Consider the following 21,531-nt stretch of genomic DNA (forward strand, 5'->3'; position numbering starts at 1 on the left):
TACCTACTGGCTGGACTGCTTAGGCTACAGGGGCAGATCTGGAGCTGAGGCAGGCCCCAGGCTCTGCACCGGGAAGCCCAAAGGGGTGGTTTTGCACTTTCCGCAGCTCGTGCTGGGTTTCCTCTCCCCCAGAGCAAAGCCAAGGGGATGCACAGCACGAGGAGGAAAGGATGCCGCATGGTCCCTGTGGATGCTGCACAGGACGAAATGGCACCTTCCCCCATTGACTTGCTGAGCCCTGCGGGGCAGCGAGGCAAGGCGGGGGCGTCCCACCTCCAGCACCCAGGAGGAGCCACTGAAAGCCAAGCTTCTAATTAAGACCACAGCTTTGGTTAATTGAGTCCAATTCACCTGTGACATGAAGAGCCCCAATCCCATCAACAATAATGGAACTGCATCGGCTTACACCAGTAATGACTTCAAATCAGCGGCATAATAAAGCTAATTCAATACTTCTCCAGGTCCAGCTGATGAGGCTGCCACGGGAGAGCAGGAGACAGCCTTCCTCCTGCTGTGCCGACACCTCCTCTGGAAGAGAGGGCGACGTAAATGGACGGAGGGTTAGAAGGGCAGGAAATGTAGAAAATAAAGTAAGTTTCCAATAACAAGACTAAGGCTTATTTTTAAAATCAAATTAATCTTCGGGGCCACCCTGTGCAAGCGCTAACGACGGAGCAGCGCTCCCCGCAACTACCTGTCAGGATGAGGAAAGGCAAAACCCTGCAAGGCAGCTGCAAGTTTCCAACCTGCCGCGTGCTGCTGAGCCACTCCGCCGAGCTGGACCCACCGATTCGGGGTACCGGAGGCAGGAGTCGCGTCACGTGCGTGCTGGGTAGCGCCTGCCGGGGCGTGGGAAGGAGCTCACGGGAGACGGCTGCACACTGGCGGCCCCGGGGAGGAAAGCGGAGCGACATGAAAGTTGCCCGACGTAGGCAGACATGCAAATCAGCAGCTGCACAGCCGTACCGGCAACCTCCTCATTGCCACAACAGCAACCTCCTAATTGCCACGACGCCAACCTCCTAATTGCCACGACGCCCGCCGCTCTCTCGGGGCGGGTGGGGGGGGAGCCATGAGGAGCAGGAAGGAGTGAAACCCTGTCACCGGAGCAGGGGATGTGCTGCCGGGGCTGCCTTGGGACAGCCCGAGCACCCCGAGGGGTGGGAACGGCACGGCTTGGCCCCCGGCCGCCCCACACAGGCCGCTGCCTTGTGCACACAAATTTGTCTCTGCCTCCAGCCAAAAAAACCTAAGCCGCCACTCTTCTAAAGAGACACACATTATTTTAGAGCAGTCAAGTTATGACTGGTCTGATTTCCATAATACGCGCTCTGCAAACATCTGCCTGTTATTTAAGGCTTGGCTCCACCGGGACCGAAGTTGAACAGGGCAGACCTTTGAGCCAGCGCGTCCGCAGAGGGCTTCTTGCTGCTGGAGCAACCTCAGGGCAGAAACGTGTCTGCCGGGAGGTAAGGGTGGCCACTCCTTGCTCTCGTGGCCGCAAAGAGCTTCACGTTTCTGCCGTTTTCCCTGCGCGCTGCTGACGCTCCTACTCCCATCGCAGAAGGGCTCTGCCCCCGTCTCTGCCAGAAGTACCTGCTCACGCCAATGAGCAGCCCCCAGAGACTGTGCCACCCGCGGGAGGACCCAGCCAGGGTTGTCTTACCCAGAGAGACACAGGCTACGTATCACAGGTGTCAAACAAATCATTTGGCACCTTCAGGTTGTCTGCCGTTTTTGCAAGCTGACTGTCCCAATTAGATGAAGTTAAATGCTGCCCTGAACAGCGAGCGTTGCTGGCAAGAAAGTTATTCTGGCGTTATTGGACTGCTCCCTCCCTACTAAGAGACCGCAAATTGGTGTTTACTTTAGAGGCTAAGTAGGCCAGCTTTGAGAAATCACGCCTGCCCCGCCATCCTGCAAGCTCCGGCTTCCCGGGGGCTCCCCAGAGGCCACAGGATGGAGCACCGGCTCCTCGCCACGCACCTCTGCGCCATGCCCTTGCTCTGTGTTTAGCCCCTGCTCCATCCCAGCCTGACGCAGCGTTTGGCTGCTGGTTTTATTCCCTGCACACTATACTGGGAGAGCTGAAATAACCAAGTCTCTGTACTGCAGCGAGTTGACACAGGCTAAATCAATTAGCTGCTATTGCTGGGATGCTCAGCCAGGCCAGATCAAAAAAGACAAAGAAAGAAAAGCCCCACGCCAAGAGGAACCAGGCCCAGTCAACACATTTAGCTCCAGTACTTTAATCATCATATTTGCAATGGAAAAGGGAGACGGCTGATGCTTCCCGAAGTGACTAGATGCAGGCTTGCTTTCCTAGGGCAGGAGGGGCAGAGAGGACAGGCAGAGTGCTGCAGCTCCCATTCACCTCTCCTCCATCCTTTGTTTCTATTCAACACGCACTTCACACAAACACAGAAAGCAAAATACTCTGTAAGTTCAGTTAAGGCACTTTCCATCCAGGTTGGGTTGTTTAAGCCCTGCAAGTCTCCTAGTTCACCCTGATTCAAAACAGCACATTTGGGAGATTGTGCTTAGCATCCCTTCAGGAAGGACACAGAAAAGATCACAACACACCTCGTATGTCCCCCTTTTCTCTGGGCAAGATTTATTATTTTGCAGTAATCTTTGCTCTGCATCAGCTGTCCCAAGGACTACTAGTCTTCGTCCTACTGACCAGTGGGTAAGCAGCACGCCCCATACCCAGCATTTTGAGTACCAAGCCCTGGACCCATTTTTGCCTCTGCAAAACATAAAATATTTCTTTTGAGATACTGACAATTACGGCTGACGAGACTTCACCTACAGCTGGGACTGGAGGAAACCATCACTCGTAAAGGATGAAAGCAGCTCCACATCATCCAGCTGTAGCCAGGCAGCCTCTAGCTTCAGCTCAGCCCCTCGTGCAGCCGCTCCTGATGAGAGGTATCATGCCATGCTGCTCTTCACTTCAAAGAAGACAACTGTAAGGAGAACTATTCAAGCAATTAAAAAAATTATCTTTAAGATGCAATCTACCCAGAGATGAATGGGAAAAATTTTTATGTTTCTTTAAAGGCAATAACTGGCTGAATGTTTCTTCTGAGTAAAGTTACTACAGTAACTTCTACCTTATCAAAATGAGAGACTGGAGATATCATTTCTTCACATTGTAGGCTATATCTTCCATACCATATCTTGTAGTAATATCTATGCTCACTAACCCTTTTCTCATTCAGTTTGTAATCCTATAAACAACTCTGTAGCAGCTCATGCAATCGTTTACATAGAAAAGCATGATTTGTTTTTCTCAAGGCAGCGAAGGCAGCAGTTCAGCAGCCTGAAGTGAGACGAGCCAGCTCCAGGTTACCAGGAAGCTGCCTGAAATCACCTCCTCAAATTCTCAGTGAAGAGCAAGACCAATAACCATGCCTCAGCTTACTTGCATCTGCATATCCTGAATCCTTTATTCTTCCTCTTCTGCTCTGTTGTCTCATCTATGAAATGGATATTACGCTGCACTGCAGACGGGAAACAGGCCCTGAGACATCAGCTACTGGGCTGAAGTCGTACATCAACTAGACTTTCCCAAATCCTTCGAATACTAGTGCATTCCAGGTATTTATGCACACGATGCACGATCCATGCCTATTAATCACTTTCGGTTGGATAAATGTGTTTTTTGCTGTTGCAGTAGCTATTTTGTGAAGCATTACCCGCTCCTGTTTGCCTCTCATGTGCCCGTGGGCAGGTACCAGCACCGGCCCTCCTGAGCCAGGGATGCCGACAGCCGCCTTGAGCTCCTCCCGACAGGACTCGAACGTGAGCGCTGGCCCCTATTACAAACACCTTTAAAGATGCAATAGAAACAGAAGCTCAAAGCCAACAGACCTCTTTCCAAAGAAGGCTTTTTTGGTTTAACTGCACCCCAAGATGTCGATCCTGAAGAGGGACACAGAGGGGTTTAGCTTGTGTATCGCAACTTTGGGGCGCAATGCTCCCCTCTTTGCAGGTTAAGGCTTAAGCCACATACTTGATTCAATCAAGACAGTTAATGGACATAAAAAATTTCATGAATCAGCTACGAGCAAGGGTTAAAAAATTCCATTAATTTTTTTAAAAATCTATTTTAAAAATTCCTTTGCAATTTAAATTTATTGGGAGGCAGAGTGAGCGGGGGAAATATCACCAGAAGGAAACGGTTTTACTTTTTTTGAGATTATGCATCTTTCACCAAATACTTAAAAGGAAATCTCAGTTGTTATTTGTAATAACAAGGGATTATCAGAGTCCTTAATTTACTGTTGAAGTCTGCAGTGAAGTTTCGTACCTTGAGTGAGGTGCAGCCTAATCCCTGTGTGTGACTACATTTAGCAGTGAGAGGGAGGTGTGCGGAGGGTGGGGAGAAGCAACTTTTATTGAAGACAACGCTCCAGGCAGCCCCGGAGCAGAGTGGATCCAGTTTGAAAAGAATTGGCAACCCTAAAACTTTTTGATAAGATAAAAATTCATTGATGTTGGCTCATGCTAGGCCCACTTCAACTCTGCACTTGTCCTCTGTGTTTCCTTGGCATATCTGTTCCTTTCCTCTATCTGCTTTAGCATAACTTTATTTTTCTCTTTTATCTTTAGCTAACTGCACCCAGGGACTGGAGGGATTGATTTTTTGTTTTGACTTATTGTTTGAAGATCTGTAACTCAAAGCAGCTTCTTGCGCCTCTGATGTCTAAGCCTGAGCAGTATAAAAGGTAAAGCTCGTCCTGTGTACCAAACTGAGCGGGGATACCATTTTATAATCAGTCATCTGTGTTTTATTTTGCCTTTTTGGGAGGAAAACTATTTTAAGACTTTATAGGCAATAATACTTTAAATAAATATTCTCATGGCCGATACTACACACACCAGTTCTCTTTTTTAAAGACAGTCAGCTATTGCTCACCACTCGGGAAGAAAAAAAGTTTCTAATTAAAGGAGGCCATTATACATCAGAAGATATTTTGAGCATCACGTCACACTACCGACAGTCTACTGCAGCCAAAATGTTACCATGCAAATCTAAAAATGCTCTCGCTCAGAGATGCGCTACCACGAGGCCAGCCTAAATCCCCGCTGGGAGGGGAAGGCAGGAGACGCGAGACGTGCTCGTCAATGCTGCTCGTAAACAGCGATCCCTCATTGCCACGTTAATACCACCCTGTCCCGAGATATGGAGGGACGGAAGAGGATTTTTGTTCGCTTCCTCTGCCTTCTGAGGGCCAAACTCGGGAGATTTCTCCTTTTTCCCGGCAATTCTTCCCGCCCCCCTAAAAAACGCTGCTAGGCTCTTTTAAACAAGGAATCAGGACACAGCACCCAGGTTTCTCACTGCACATATGCATTTCTGTATCATAGAAAGCCGACAGCCACGGCACACATCGACTTTGTTTACGATCGCCCGTCTCCGCTATTCCCTGAAGTTGCCCAGCTTGCTGAAATATGGTTACATATGCAAACATTATCTCCCAATTGTAACCTCATTTTCTGCTCTGCTGGACAGCGTGACCAGCATTTGTCATCTCGCCGCCCCCGCCCGCCACATCATTCATGTGTCTATAATTGTCATCAAGATGTGGCATGTCAGCAGGACTCCCGCGTCCGCTGCTCCCCATCTCCACGCAGTCACTCAGGTAACAAACCCATAATCTCGCCCTGTTTTCATGATGGTTGAATTACACATAATTGTTTCTGCACAGTGATTGATTTCTGCCTGAATAGAGACCTCTGCCTTTTTTCAATGCGAGCGAGTGGCAGCCAAGTCTCTCCATCTAGGAGGAGGCAGCAGCCTTTGAAGAGATCAAAGCCAAGGCCGCGAGCAGTTGTGCGCCCTGGGAATATGGAAAGCCTTTATGCTCTCAACCCCATTTCCAACATCATGTTGGATTGCAGCTGCATTACATTCTGCCAGCATTCTTAATGCTTTTAGTATTGACTCTGACATCACCGATAGCTGTTTTAAAGTAACAAAAGCTGAAGGATGACTTATTTTCACAACTCCATAATTGGAACATGCAAAGTTAGGGGAAGGGAGCATTTGTTTTCAATCTGAGATACAAAAGAAAGCACAGAAAATTATATAAGTTCCCCAAAATTAAAAACACGTTTTTCATATGGAAAGAACAGAGGGGGCATTTTTATAGCCTAGACCACACAAAATGAACTGATTATGCACATGCTTTTTCAAGCCTAAAGGCTGAAGTAAAAATACGATTGGGCAAGTGAGTCAAATTGGGAAAAAATATTGTGACTCATGGTACGTTTAGGGACTTTTAGCACCTGATGCACGGCAAAATAATGCAGATGTCCAGGCTGTCACCTTCCCGTTGCAGCAACTTGTAGTAAACTGACAGCAGTTCACTTACCCTAAACCAGGCACATGGTCCATGGCAAATGAACACTAAATCCCCATTAGTTACCTAAAAAGATAAATAATGATCTAAAAGTGTAAAATACCGCAAAGCTTCCTCTGAGATTCCCTTTCCTGCAGTCATACAGGCAACTCTTAGGCTGCCTTAAAACTATTCTTAACACAACATTGTTTTCAGGGGCACCGAACGCTCCCACGCTCCTCCTCTCTCCTCATCTGGCTTCACTGGTGAAAACAAAAGTAAATCTCATCGAGAAAGACTGCCCTGAACTTTGATTAAACATACGTCTACACTGCCCTGAAAAAATACTCCCGGAGAACTTTTAAAACTTATCAGTGGAAAGGAGCGGGGATAAGGAGGATGCAAAAAGCGAGAGCCCGGGAGGGTGCAGCAGCTGAACCACTCTTGTGTCCGTACACTGACCAGTCTGAGCACCACTGCTACTTCGACAAATATTTTTATTCATTCTAAAACCACTGAACAGGAGCTTTTAAGAGCAGTAATTTTGAAATGTGGTAGGTGCCACTACAATGTGCAGAGTGGTGAGGAAGGAAGAATGTGCAAATAAAGCAAAAGCTGTAAAGAATTAAACATTATAAGCTGTAAAGAATTAAACATTATGAGCACCCATGTATTAGCAATAAAAATAATTTCCTCTTAGTTGTATCGTTTTTCTTCTGCTGTTCTAACACTCCATTTTCCCCTGTAGTCATTAAAACCCGGACTCAAAGACAACAGCAAAAGGATCTGCCCTCCCTCCCTGTGGACACAGAGCTTATGTCCCTGTCATTTCAAGGCTGGGAAACTGTCTCGTTTTTTACTTTGACTGTTCCTTAGCACACACTAACCACGCTGAGGCTGGAACTAGAACCAAACGTAGCAAGCTCTTTACCAAGATATAAAAGCTTCTATTTTTTTTTAGTAGCATTAAGACAGAAGTCTTTTCTGTGTTAATCCCAGGTTTGGGGTTCTATTCCCCCTGCCTCTATTCTCCTGCTATCCCCAGCAAATTTACTGCTCCCTCTGCGCAGCTTGCTTTCTTAAATCAGGACTAATTCTTTGTGGCTCTGGTGTCCACTCTGATAACCAGAGGGATGCTCATAAAGCAACACTGAGGAAAAAGAGGCAAGATACGGAGAGCTGGAGCAGTCACTGTAAGCAGAGGTATCTGCTGCCAGGTTGGCAGGGCAGCTAATGCAACTTCTGCCTATCCGCGAGGAGTCCCAAGTACCTGGAAACAAATGCCAGCCTCGAGAAACAGAGCAAGCAACATGTGTAGCATTGCAAAGGTCTCCAAAACACTCACCACTATGAAGAAACAGCAACAGAGAAGTCACTTCTACATGATGCTGCAACCCTGCCTTTCAGCATCAAACCATTACTGTGATGAAAAAGTATGTTTTACCGTAATTACCGCTTATTTTCCCTTCCAGTTAATTTGCAGAGATTCATTTGGTACTTGATACTTTTGCTTGAAAGATTGCTACTTTTTTGCACTATTCACTGAAATGTAAGAGACACCATTTAGCCCAAAAGAGACACATGAAGGCTGTCGGCCAGCTTTTCATACTGCGCAGCTCACCACATAACCTTCAAAGGCAGCTCTCCACGTCCAAGCAGCGGCACGGCTTCTCCTCATGCAGGCTTTTTCAGTGACCACATCAGGGAGGGCCAGGGGACCTGACAACAAACCTCACCACTTCCTTAAATCCCGATCCCTGCAAAGTGACAACCTGCATGACTGCAGCAAACCGAGTTTTAGGCTTGGCTGTGGTGCTGGGATATATGCAGCCGCCAGCTGTGGCCACCATGTATAGGCTGCAGCTACCGAGCTGTGAAGGAAAAAGGAAACACCACCGATGACCCAGGTAACCCCAGGGAGGCAATGCGACTGGGGCACACTGCTCAAGAAACACAGATAGGAAGCTGAGAGCTGTGCTCGCTGGAGCACATTAAAGTAGCTGGTATTTCAGAACGCCCAGAAGTTTAAAGGCTCCAGCTTCAAACCAGCCAGCACCTCATCTGCAAACCACTCTTCCCACCGGAGGCTGCTGAGGCACAAGGCACAGACGTCGCTGAGGCCACGGCAGGTGCCCACCGCAGCTGGAAGAGGAAGATGGATGCCATCGCTGCTGAGATGCCATCCCAAACAGCTACTTTAACAAGCAGCAGAGCAACGTCCTCCCAGCCCCATGTTAAATGACAAAAGCCCCACCACGCTGGTGCCCAGGGGAGCTGGCTGAGAAAGCCTGGTCGGCCATCCCCAGCACCTCGTGTGCAAGAGCCACAGACCAGTGGCAGCTTCCTGGGAGAGGGAGCGCACTGTTATATAACTGTGATCAGGCTGAATTTCTGAGAGAGGGACTGAGACGGAAGTGGGGGGTGCAAATAATGATGCTGAGGGCAAGCAGCCTGCTCCCCCTGCGGGAGGAGAGCAAACAGAAAACAGAGTGGGAAGATAATGGGTGCTGCTGCGATGGCAGGGAGGGAAAATGAGAAAAAAAACAAGTCTGCTTTTTGACAAAAAGTTTTTAAGCTAATTTTCTTAAGACCCTCCTTGCTTTTACATAGAAACTTGAGAAGGATTGTTTGGACCTTAATTGAAAGGCGGGGTACGAAACACAGCCACAGCCAGCACTGACACCAACTTTCTCCTTATCTGCACCCGGTTTAATCCTCTTATTTCCTCCCTCCATGCACATCCCAGTTTATACTTTCTCAGACTTCTGGTTTGTGTTCATGGGAAAAAAAAACCAAAACAAAACCAAACAACCCAAGAAACATATCTTTATAAGCAGGCTGCCTTTCAGGTGGATTCCTGACGTGAACTTCGGGAAACGCGGATTTTCTTCCCAACTCTGCCATCAACTTCCTCTAAGTCTATGAACAAATGTTGGTTTTTTTCAGGTCCTCATTTGCAGAGGTCTCCTCCCAGACTGTGCCTCTGCTTTTGGGAGCAGGGTGTGGGGAGGCAGGGGACATGACACCCCACCACCACCACATGCCAGCATGGGCGCCAGGGATACCTCCCAGGAATCTGCTGGCAGCCACCGATGCACTGCGATTTCCACAGGTCACGTCCTTGAGCTAGACTCTACGTTGGGTAATTATACACAGAATTTACCTATTTCATGCTTAATTGCACAGGCACAAACTTTTGCTCCACCCCCGAAACAGCTACAACCTACCAGCGGCACTTGCACTACTATAGGCAGCTCTCCCAGTCCTGGCTTAACCCCCTAGGCTCAAATCTCAGTCACTGTCTTAACCAGGCGTCCCCTCCTGGGAGAACCCACGGAGCCCAGCAGAGTAGAGGGGATGCAGGTAACGCATTACCGGCCAATGTCAGCCCACGGCTGACTTGTGAGCTACAGGCTCCCAGGCTGTGAAACGCTGCCTCCAGAAGAGAAACGCGAGACCCACGCAGCAGGCTCTTCTGCCGACTGAACCTGAAGAAATGCTTTGTCCAGAAGACGCTAGCCAGAAAGAGTCATTTAATGGAGGAGGGTATTTCTTGAGCAGCGAACACAACTGTTTAACCAGCAGAGCATATTTACGTGCAGTCCTGGAGTCAGAGCTGGAAGACAAGCTCCACAAACCCCCCTCTGAAATCTCCTTCTCCTAAGAAGCCTGCCTCTGCCCCAAACACAGGGGTTTCTGAACTGGCTTTGATGAAACCACATTTCCCAACTGAATATTTATTGTTCTGCACCATTAGCCTGTAATATTCTCATTTACACACATATTGCTGGAAAGAAAAAGGAAAAAAAGGAAGAATTTAAAGTTTCAAAGGAAGGGGGAAAGCTTTTTACACAAGTTGTTTTAGAAGGGCCCTTGAATTTAAAAAGTTTCAAGCAAAACAGCATTTTGACCAGCTCTCCAAGAGTCTCTTACTATTTCCTTATTACAAAGTATGAAGTCATCTTTTACAGGTCACTCCGATAAGAAGCTTAGTAGTTGCCAGTTTAAAAAAAAAATGTGTTTGCAATAGTGTTGTCAAACTGTCTGGGGAGTTGCCTAATAAATCAGCTTTTTTGTGTGTTTCTCCTGTTCTGAGTTTTCCTTCTGAAGATTTACATCTCAAACAGGATCTCTGCACGATTATCTTAAAATATCCTCAAAATAACTAAGAGAGGGAAAAAAGTCCAACAAAACCAGAAGAATCCACACATTTAAGAGCTAAGCTTTTTAAAATTTTGTGGTTTTTTCCTTTTAAATCCAGCAGTTTCCTTTTCTTCCTGTACCAGGGGTATTTAAGCAATGAAATAATGTGTGAAAGAGAGGGGGTTTGAGTAACAAATTTTTCAAATCCAACATGCTCAGTTCAAACTTTTTTTAAGCTGAATTTCAGTTGTGTGCAGGAGGAAATAGGGCAGTAAAGCACAGACACAAACACAACCCAGCATGCTACTGCTGGAGGGCAGCAAAACGAAAAGCTTTAGGGGGTGTTCTATAGGATGAATTATTTTAATTGCTTATGTTTTTCAAAATGTATTTTAGTACGACCAATATCCAGCTTATTTCTTCAATATCCTCAACTGCTCTCCCAGCGCAAGCTCAGTGAGCTCGCTTTTCCTTTCGGTGCCGACCCCCAGCAGCCTGGAGGGGATGCGGGCACACTGCAGCCTGCCCCACCACCCCAGGCTCCTACACCTGACCATCACCCACCTGCTCGCTCCCAAAAGCTCCTCAAGAGGCTGAATCTGCATGTGCATTTATATTTGTGAGAGGAGGGACTGTATGTGAACCTAGGGACAATTCTTACTCTTAGCAGGGGCTAATTCATATGCAGATATTGAGGAGAGAAATCAGGGTCTCCCCCGATCCAGAGGGGTCCCTGCACTGTGTCAAGCCCAGCTATTGTCCCGCTCCACCTCAACTTTTCTTTAACAAGTGTTTCTTTGGTTTAAGAAACAGAAACGCCGCCTATCAGGCTGCAAGGAGCACCACACGATGAAACAAGCTGCCACAAGCCCTGAACTGAGGAGAGGGCATAGTTGTGAGAAGGAAGCCACTACATGAAAATGAATTCGGAAAGCCATGTGGTGGGAAGACGCACTGCAGCACCATTTTGCGGCATGGCTGCGTGGGACGTAGCACACGTCAGTGGCAGGAACCTTCCTCACCGTGGGGGTATGTATGTGGGGAGTTATATGAAACTGCAATGAAGGAAGTATAGGACCGGGGGTGGGAGGATAGGGCGCAACCAAACCACAGTTACCGCTTGGAACTGCAACTTCCTAAACCTGATACAGCACCAACCAAACTTCAGAAACTAGAGACCCTAAACTAATTGCTGGATTGTGGCACTTTAACAAAGTAAACACATTTGCATCGCTGGACACAGTTTATCTGCATTTTAGCACAGCAGCAGGGAAAAGGCCTTCTCCCCAGGCGCGGCCTGCATTGGACAAGCGTTGACACCTTTAATCATCACCTCCGTATTGTACTTTTTTTATGCTATACAAAGCTTGCCAACGCAAGATTTGGGAGGGACGAAGAAAGATCAAGGCAAGAAGATACGCCAAAACTGTGGACAGACAACAGACGGTCACAAAGATAAATCTCTAAGGCAGTTCTGAAATATAAAAAGAGGCAGAAAATTGAAGAAATAGAGCCTTATAGCATAGCTAAGTGACCAGTTACTGAGACAGCGTGCTGCCCCTGAGAAGCTGGTGTCACTAAGACCCCAACCCAGAAACACAGAGCCACCAGGGATAGCAAGCTTATCACTCTCCACCTCTGAGCCAACTGAACTGCCCAACAAAAGCCCCATGTTCCCTTTCCCTGTTTTTTGGATGTACATGATGAATCAGACCATTTCCAGACATCTTTTTTTTTTTTCTGGATAATGTCTGCATCCCCATCCAGACCTCTGTTCCAAGTCAGCTAAGGGGGGAGCTGAAGTGCCATCAGCATCAATGGGATTTCAGCATCATGCCTTTCATTTCTGTGAAATCTCACTCCCCATGCTGACACCATGGGGTTTGTTGCAGCTCCCATGAGCCACAGTTACAGGCTTCTTAGAGCAGGGCTGTTGATTATGTGCAGTGCCTGGCACTGCGCTGGACATGCAGCAGCAGCCTGCTTCAATCAACTTTAAAGCTTCCCTACTCAGAAAGCAAGGAGGAATTTTTAAAAAAAAAGGTCTAGCAAATAGATTTCTTCTGTTCTTTGCCAAAGCAGCATTACTAGAGCACCCTTGCACCACGAGCACACACACATGCACCCCTGCTCATTCGAAGCACCAGCATTTTCAGATGGTACTTCATGGCAAACACGTGCATGGAATCACAGGCTCCCAAGGGACTTCTCCCCCTGGCACCAGCCTGGGGAAACCAGACCTGCCCACTGACTTGCGCGGCGCTGTTTGAAGTACAGGGCTAGAGTACTGCAAGCGCTTGGATAGACAGACGCTTTTGGGAATTAACTGCTCTCTGGCTTGCCTAATAACTCCTAACCAAAGCAATTCTCTGGTTTATGCGTTACAGCTGGTGACAACAGTACGCTTACTTTTTAAGTTAAACTGCCCATTTTATAAATATTCAATCAAAGCCTCGTAACTTCACACTTGTAATTTGTGCTGACTAAGCTCATCCTATTGATTTTATGCTTCAACTTCACCTATACCCACATCCACTTAAAGAAAATAAACAAACGTCAAGTCGACCTTTCAACTCCATGAAAATGCTTTTCTACACAAGGGATTTGGTGTCTTTGAAGATCACAGGCGAAGATATTCTATGTCCTTCATCTCAACTTGAAGCATCGGCGAGCAACACCACCACCAGAGGCTGAGGAAAGCATGCCACTTCTCCTCAGGCTGTTCGGACCACTTTTCTTCCCCTTTAGGAGAACAGGCAATCCCTGACCAATTAGCACAGTTGGCGCACATGTTAACTCCCTACTGCACTTTTAGCTCAATCCCAAAGATTCAATGAATACATTTTTATTTAAGTGCTCAATCACTTTCTTGCTGAGAGGACAGATTCCTTTGAAGTGGGAAACCCAAACTAAATAAACATATCCACAAGATCCAAGTCTCAAAATAGAAGCCATCGGGTTGCTAGGTTAAGTTATTCTGAATGCAATTTTCTTAAGTGAATCTAATGCTTATGAAGGGCCGGAGTGACAGAGGCACTAATCCCCAACTGCCCGGGCAGGAGCAGCACGCCAAGCAGCTGCACCACCTTCCCCCCAGCATCCTGCAAGAGGGGACCAAACCTGACGGCCAGATGAGCCTTACGGCCAGAAGTAGCTTAGCAATAACTGCCTGCTAGCCAGGACGTGGGCAGTTTGGTGTAAACAGGAGTGATTTATGCACAACTGGAGCATCGTGGCACATGGCTGTCCTGCAGCAGTGGGGAGGATGCCCTGCCTCCGCCAGGTCGAGGACTCACAAACCACCCGCTCGCGGCAGCTTTTCCCTTGGACCGGCCACATGCTGGATCAGTGTCTGTCCATATGAGAGCAACACAGGAGATCACAGCGGGCCACATGACGCACAGACCTCGGGCTGCAACATGTTCAGCGTCTGTATTAAAGCAGACTCTTGCATGTGTGTCATCTTCTGAGACACAGACAGTGTTTCACTACTAGCAAAAAAAGCACAGGCCTCTAATGGGACTTTAGAAATATTACAGCAGCAGTAAAATGCTTTTGTGTGGGTTATTTCCTTCACGTATCAGGAGTTTTCCCTGACTATAAACAGAAGTTAAGTACTCAGGAGGAGCCAGGCCTGCGGTACCCAGGCATTTTGATGCCTGCAGCCATGCAGTGCTGCAAGTATCCGTAGAGAGTCTTTTCCTCTTTTGATGCCTGAACCTGTGGAGCTTCAGGCTTTCTTCTTGAGCTGTATCCTCCCTGGTACTCACAGCCCATAACAAGCTATTCTTTTTAACATTTTCTTCTGGACTGGGATTAAGTTGAAGAAGAGGTGGCACAGCACCGAAACAACAGAAATGACATTCTGCTTTTACACCACCTTAAAATGAAAGCAGCAGCCCCACCTTTTACAGTTGATATTGAATTAGCTCCTAGATATATAGGAAAAACGAGATTTAGGACATAAGCATACACACATCTTGATATACAAAAGCTCCAACTCAGATGATTTGTAACGGGTGGGCTTTTTGATTGCGTCTCCTTTGAAGCCAGACACACGCAATTGCTGCCTCTGGACTGAGAGGTCAGGAGAATGTTTTCTTTCCCCCTTGCCCATTCACAATTAGATAGATTTGCTAATTGCATCACCCTGACAAGGAGAAGGCAGCAAAAGCAGAAGGGTTGTTTTCTTCACTAGTATGTGCCCAAAGACCACGCTCATGGTGGACATAGGTACATAAGACTCTGCCTGGATCATGCCATCTTAACACAAACAACCAGATCAAGCTTCGGACAAATGCCAACCTAGAGGCACTGCAATAAATTCTTCTGCCCCCTTTTCCAAACAGAGAATTCACTTCACTAAGGGGAAGAAGAAAGCACCACACAAACTCGGCCCACGACCATTCATGGCTTGCGTTTGTGTTTCAAGGAGAGCTGGCTTGTATCTTAGACTGACCAGCTGTGATGCTTGAGTCAGAGCAGCTGACAGACACGTTTGTGGCAGCGAGGTCCCTCTATTAGCACTGAGCAGACTCCTCTTCTCCCCCAGTGCTGGCATTTGGAACGACTCACCGAGCCCCTTAGCAAATAGTGCCAAAATTCCTCCCCGTGTGAACACAAATAAACCCCAGCAAGTTCTGCTTCCATAGAGTCAGAAAGCTTTGTGCTCCTCTGCACCTGATTTCAAAGTTATTTAAGGAGCTAATCGGCATCATTCACTTCATTGAGAAGACGAGCGCCGCGCAGGGTGAAGCGGCAGAGCTTCGGTGCTGGGTGAGCAGCTCCGGCTGCCCATGCAATCCATTTGCTCAGGCACGGGTCCGGGGTTGCAGAGGAAGGAAAGAGAAGTGCGGCAGGACCACAGCTGCCTACAGCCCTCAGAGCGTCCTGCACTGACACCAGCTCAGGAATTAGTGCAAAGCTTTCTGATGGGTGATGCAGGAGCCAGGAGCTGAGCCCCAGCATCAGTGCTACAAAGCCCATTTCATATGGGGCCCGGGAGCTTTCAGCTGACCACAGCTCCCAGCAAGTGCCTACAATTGCACATTCAGCAGAAGCTGACTCTCAGGAAAAGACAATATTATGAAAAATCAGGTTCATGTCCTTCTGCAGCTGGATATGCTAGCTCTAACGCTCATGTACGTTCCCTTCGGGGTCTCAAAAATTCCCCTCAAGCAAGTGAACCAGTCTGCTTTCACAGGGACAGCAAGATGCAGCTAGAAAAATAAACCCCTCTTACCGAGGCCTTGTAACCACTCATTCTTGCTATTTCTACCTTCATCCTTCCTCCTGTCCATATTATCCGCACAATTTCTCCTGGGACATTAGCTGTTCAAGGCAGGAGCTATCTCCATACCCCTTGCCATGCAGAAGCACGCATGGAACATCCAGAACTTGGGCAGGGTACAGGGGACCTTCCTATAAACATTGTTCCTGGTGTTCAAACTCTCTTAGGAGAATTCCTCGTTGTTTTCAAATGGATATGCTGTGTTTTGCAAGCCACTGTAAGGTGTTTATAGATTGTATCCTCCAACCTGTTTAACACCTCCAGCTGCTACAAAGAGACAGTTTAGCCGCAAAAAAATAAACCCAGACCCCAAGAACAGATAAGGACAGACAAAAGGGAGATTGCAGAAATCCTCTATTTTCCCACAGAAAGTTTAATTCACTGGGAAAGAGGGAGGAACAGAGACAAAATTATTTTCTGCATGAATTTAAGACAGAGAAATTATTCTTCAGTCACCTCCTTTGTCCCCTTGTTCCCACCACACAGACGAGAAAGGTTTGTAACCCCAAAACTAGTCTTGTTAACGAAAAAGTAAGAAAAAACCCACACATGTTAGAAAACAAACAGCTGTCTCCGTCTCCCATCTTCGGTACCCCCATGATGCTGAGAAACCACCAAAAGATATCTCAAGCACACAGGATGCACATTCACCAGGTGTTAGTGTGGTTTTCGTACCATCACATGCCAATTCTGCAGTCACCCAAACCAACTGCTTTGCTTTTTCACTTACCCAGCTATCTGATAATAATACGTACTGCAGCGCGAGGGTTGTACCCAAACTTATAATTAACACTCTCCTGCTCCTACAAATCCAACTTTTAAAAGGCAAATCAGTTGCCAGTAAAATAAAAAGATAAAAAAGTAAAAGAATTTAAAAAAAAAAAAAGGATGAGGAGACCACACTAACAAAAACAGATTTAGGAAAATTTTAAATCCTTCTTGTACACCCTCTCCCCTCCAAAAGCTGCATTGAAATTACACTACAGTTTTTATCTTTTGAGGCTTATTAGACATGTTGTGTCTGACTACAGATTTGTATTTCCAATTTTACAGAGCTAGAATGTAAAGCATTTGCCTTTTTTAAAAAAAGGCATTTTTTTTCCCCACATATGTTGGTGAAAGTAACTTTTTTCCCATTCCAAGAAAGCTTTGCTCTCTCTGCACTGGCATTGTGAGCCGAGGCCACCAGAGATGGTCCCAGCCTTCCCCCAGGGGTGCATCCCCGGGGCGGTTTGGAGGCAGCCAAGTCCTTCCAAGGGTTTGCTCAGGGCCGAAAAAAGTATCAGCGCCCCAGGGCGGCTTTTTAATCCTGCCTAACACCTCCAGGCAACAGATGCATCAACAAGAAGCGGCTTTGTCATGCAAATGGCAGGGCGCAGGTACACACTGCAGGGCTGCTCCAAGCACAAATGGCTGGGGAATAACACCCCAGGGGAGACCTCCACCTCCAGAGCCTGCTGATCTCGGCTGCTCCTTGACCCCCCAGCCCCGGCACATCCCCGAAAAGGGGAGCAAGAGCAAACCTGCGGGGTGGCCGTTGGGACCCCACAAAGGTGAACAGGCAGCAGCGCTCGGTGCTGGGGCTGTGGTTAGCCATGAAGCGAGCAAGCATGTCATCTCCTGGATGCAGCGTTTTGATCTCGCACGCATTAAAACCCAGCTGTCAGCTAGGAGAGTAACAAAGATTATAGTTCAATTAAACAAAAAAATTGTTTAATAACTCAAGCGTGTAGCCTTGTGGTTAAACTGAAAGAACTCCAGGCTTATGTCAACATTGCAGCCCTGCAACAGCACTATTTTACTGAAATAGCGGTGCTGCTCTAACATGCAAGAGCAACACTGAACTAAATTAGCCCCTCAGATGTTCAGTAGGCAGCTTTGCAATTAGAAAGCAGATGCGCTTCCCCCCTTCCTCCCCTCCAAGGTACCCACGTAGGATGGTTCCTCAAGTACCTGACAGCCTCTGCACGAAGCCGATATTCTGGGGGCGTCGATGCCAGATCAGTAGCGAGCGGCAGCCCCACGGCACACATACACGGAAGAAAATCCTCAGTGAATAATTACACTGGATTTTGTTGTTCAAAGCCTTGCATCAGCACTAGGGACTTTCTTGGGAAAGGTAACGTGGGAAAGAGGGGGTAAAAAAAAGGTCTAAAGTTTCCCGCTCCTCAAAGGGGCAGGTCTGAGTCTCGGCACCCTCTCGAGAATCTGCATCCTTTTTCCCACAGTACATCCAAACTGAAATTTTCTGTAGAGCAGCATTTACAACAACAAATATCAAGAGACCATGGTCATCATGCTTCACCTTAAATGGCTGAAGGTCTCTGAACTGTAATTTATACACAAACAAGGTCCTTTTTAAAAACAGTTATAGAAAGCAACATATTGCATGAAGTTTTGCATCTTTCTAATGCAAATGGTGGCATATAAAAAGGCCAAATCCGTGTGTTGCCCAGTGCTGAACCGCCCTGTCATCCCGAATCCGAACATCCACTAATTTAATATTTTATTAATGACAGCTTTGCTACTGTCAAATTACCAACATAGATTAGGCCGCCTCTTTTTTGGTTTTGAAGTCAAAAGCCATAACCCTGAAGAAAAATCAAGAATGTCGGAGAGCAAAACAATGCTAGTTGTTTGACAGAGGCAGCCAAGTAAAAATCTAAGAGCCAGTAAGACGGAAAACTGCTTAATCACAGGGAAATAAGAGCATCCAACTTCTCATATCACAGCACACACAACTGCAGCGGCATTTTTTCAGCAGGATACCTACAAGCAAATTTGTTTCCTGCTCCACTCTGGTTCTACTAATATAATTGCCACAGCTCATTTTAACATTGCCTCCCCATCGCTCTATACACATACCAAGAGGTTTATAAAAATAATTGGGAATTGACTATCCATAATTAAAAGTACATTAAAATCCATCAAACGTGCATCTACAGCAATGGAATCAGAGGGACCAACCTGGAAGAATCAGTGCCCACCACAACGTAAAGGAAAGCTGTAACTATTGCGTCACGGTTGACATTAATTCCTAAACGACCATTTCACAATTTGTGGCTAAAGATACAGAGTATGTTTCAAAGCAGTACTGCCAGACACATAAAGCCTCCACGCAGAGCAACTGATGGCAGAAATAAACATCAACCAGCAAAGAGCAATGCCGTGTCTGAAGGGAAAAAAAAAAATCAAATCTTTTCATCTTACTGACAAGTAACTTTAGCAGCTCTGCTTCCAGCCCTCGATTTTCCTCAACAAACGAAGAGTTAAAGCCAGAAAATTCACATCTGTCCCAGTCACTACAAAGGCAGCATTTACATCATTCCACCATATATTATCCTACAGTCATCAAGCAGGGTTCCCCCCTCCCAAAGCTCCCAGCCCTGTTCAAAGGACATCAAGACACCGCAGACGTTAATCTCAGCTTTTCCACCGCAATCACGACCAACACCTCTAAGAGCTCTCAAATTCCACTGGACGGAGGCTCTGAACAGCAGAAGCGCGATCTTCACTGTAACTGAAGCTACCCAAAAAACCCCGGCATGAACACGCGCTGCAGACCAAACAGGAGGAAACCCAGCTCGCCAAAACCAGTCTTTGGAAGAGATAACTCACTGTTCTGGGGATGGGTGGCGACAGAGATCCATTAGGCATGTACGGGTCGTTATTCATATTTGGCATCATGATATACCCAGAATAACCAGAGTATGATGGTCCCTTGCTGTATAAGCCACTGTCTGGATGCTTTCCTATGGAAGAGGAAACAATGATTGCATTATTCCCCACATACGATTTCTCATAAGTTAGAGCACTTAAACAGGTACTGTGCATTCATAAAAATGTTCTGCATGCAAACATTTCCTTGCTCATAGAAACTACCTCTGACAGAAAGTGGTCCGCAGCAATTTGTAATAACATTTTTTAAGAAGAGTTAATTCTTAAAGGAGCAAGTACTCTCTCTGAAGAGTTTATGCTTAAAATACAGAATAACCTCAGAGTACCCAATTTGTTTTGCCAGCCCCTCTTCAAATCAAGGCAGAAACATCAGCAATGACATCACATTTCTCAAGTAGCGGTTTTCCCCCATTTTATACATCCCTCTAGGATTTGTGGATTCAGAAGTATTGCCAGTACGGGTTTCCAACATCATTGTTAGGAAAGGGAGGAACAGGGCAGTGATAACTAGATATAATCATTTCCTTCTCTCGCTGAGCCACTGTGTGCAGTGAACAATTCATTTGGGCCGTGCTCACCGGCAACAATTAGAGGGCAGGGGCTGGCTTGGAAGGAGACCCTAACGATTTTGGGGGCCGGGCAGGGGGCTGTTGAACACACCTGGCACTACAGTCAAGAGGGAAGCCAAGCGAGGGAGGCTATTTTGCAGGAAAATTAAAGACTTTGGGTCCAGGTCCTGCAAAGCGGGGTGTACAGGTCCCCCACTTACATGATTGTTGACAATGATACTACTCGAGGGTGAGGTTTTATGAGGATGCAAGGCTGAAAAGAAAACTATACAGAGCTGATCTCCTTCCCCTCAACTGCCAAACTGCTACAAGCATGGACATTACTGCTTTTAGGCTGTTTAATGACCAATTTGGAGAAAGATCACCACAGAGTCCCAGAAAGCACCAGGACTGAACTGTGTCTGCCTTCATATGGAATTTATGATCTGGTTTAGGTCGTGATGATAAGCATTTCATTTTAAACACAATCTTCCATCCTTCACAGCACACATTCTTTGTACGCGTGTCCAGCTTCCGAAGTGATATTCAGCGAACTCTGTTATTTCCTCTGTCCTCCTCAATCAAAATTAACCAGTTGGTACATGAAAAAAAGCAAGAGCTCTGATCATGCTTAGATTTGGAAGAGGAGATTTAAGCAACAGACTTTGGGCATGAGGAAAAAAGCACAGAGTTTCTGAACGCACACAACTCAGCTGCACTGTATGAGTGGAGAGATAGATGTGTTTAAGCTGATAACCTAAAAATAGTTTTTTCTTCAGCAAAGATCCATTTGGCCTACTTATCAGTTTCTAAACAACTGAAATACCATTCGATCACTCAAGATAAACGGGCTGCATATTCACCTCCTTTTAAAATACGCTTTGAAAGCACCCTGGCATCCCCTTCCCTGAAAGGTATTAAATTTATGTTTCCCAACAGAAACCAAGCTCCAGTCTGAGGACCATGCGGAGGGTCATGGGGGGACTAAGAAGGACAATATCACAAGACGTGACCGTGCGCTTCTCACCTTCCTCGGGGTGCTCTCTGCCTTTATCATGGTAGGAATCCTGTGCTTGAGCCTGCCTGGAAACCTGACCACAGGGAATCCACCATCAGAAAAGAAGAAAAAGAAGAAAAGTCATTGTATGGATGCTCATTTATCGATCACAGCACTACAGCTTCTTGCAGAAAGAAAAAAGTTAGGGCAAGAGATGAACATCCTTCTTTTCCCTCTTAAATCGCTTGGAAGGCAACCGTACCAGAAACGTTCGTGTAAACGATTGTTTTATGACAACGTTGATAACTATGGGGCTTTGTGAAGTGTTTCCAGCGAAGCGTCCTACATTTAACTGAAGGGGCTTATTTCTGGAAAATATATGGAGCTTCGGCGGTCAAAACACACTTGGTAAAAAGATATCAAAAATAATAATGAAAATCAGGTTGCCCTTATTACCAGATCTTTGGGGGGGGGGGGGGGGGAAGGAAAAAAAAGGAAAGAAAATTTTTAAAATCAAATAAATAA

At 46.6% G+C, this 21,531-nt stretch overlaps 1 protein-coding gene across 9 annotated transcripts in view; it reads right to left on the minus strand.

Annotated features, from left to right (window-relative positions):
• Positions 1-21,531, minus strand: part of LEF1 (lymphoid enhancer binding factor 1) — a 71,774-nt gene that overhangs the window by 48,698 nt on the left and 1,545 nt on the right. For all 9 annotated transcript variants that reach the window (XM_064450074.1, XM_064450073.1, XM_064450072.1 and 6 more), the window contains 2 exons: positions 21,037-21,100; positions 19,402-19,535 (listed from right to left, as the gene is read on the minus strand). In XM_064450074.1, coding sequence (XP_064306144.1) covers positions 19,402-19,535; positions 21,037-21,100 — 198 coding nt within the window. The remainder of the gene's footprint in view (positions 1-19,401; positions 19,536-21,036; positions 21,101-21,531) is intronic.

The sequence above is a fragment of the Phalacrocorax carbo genome, chromosome 4 (genome assembly GCF_963921805.1).
Source record: "Phalacrocorax carbo chromosome 4, bPhaCar2.1, whole genome shotgun sequence".
NCBI lineage: Eukaryota > Metazoa > Chordata > Aves > Suliformes > Phalacrocoracidae > Phalacrocorax > Phalacrocorax carbo.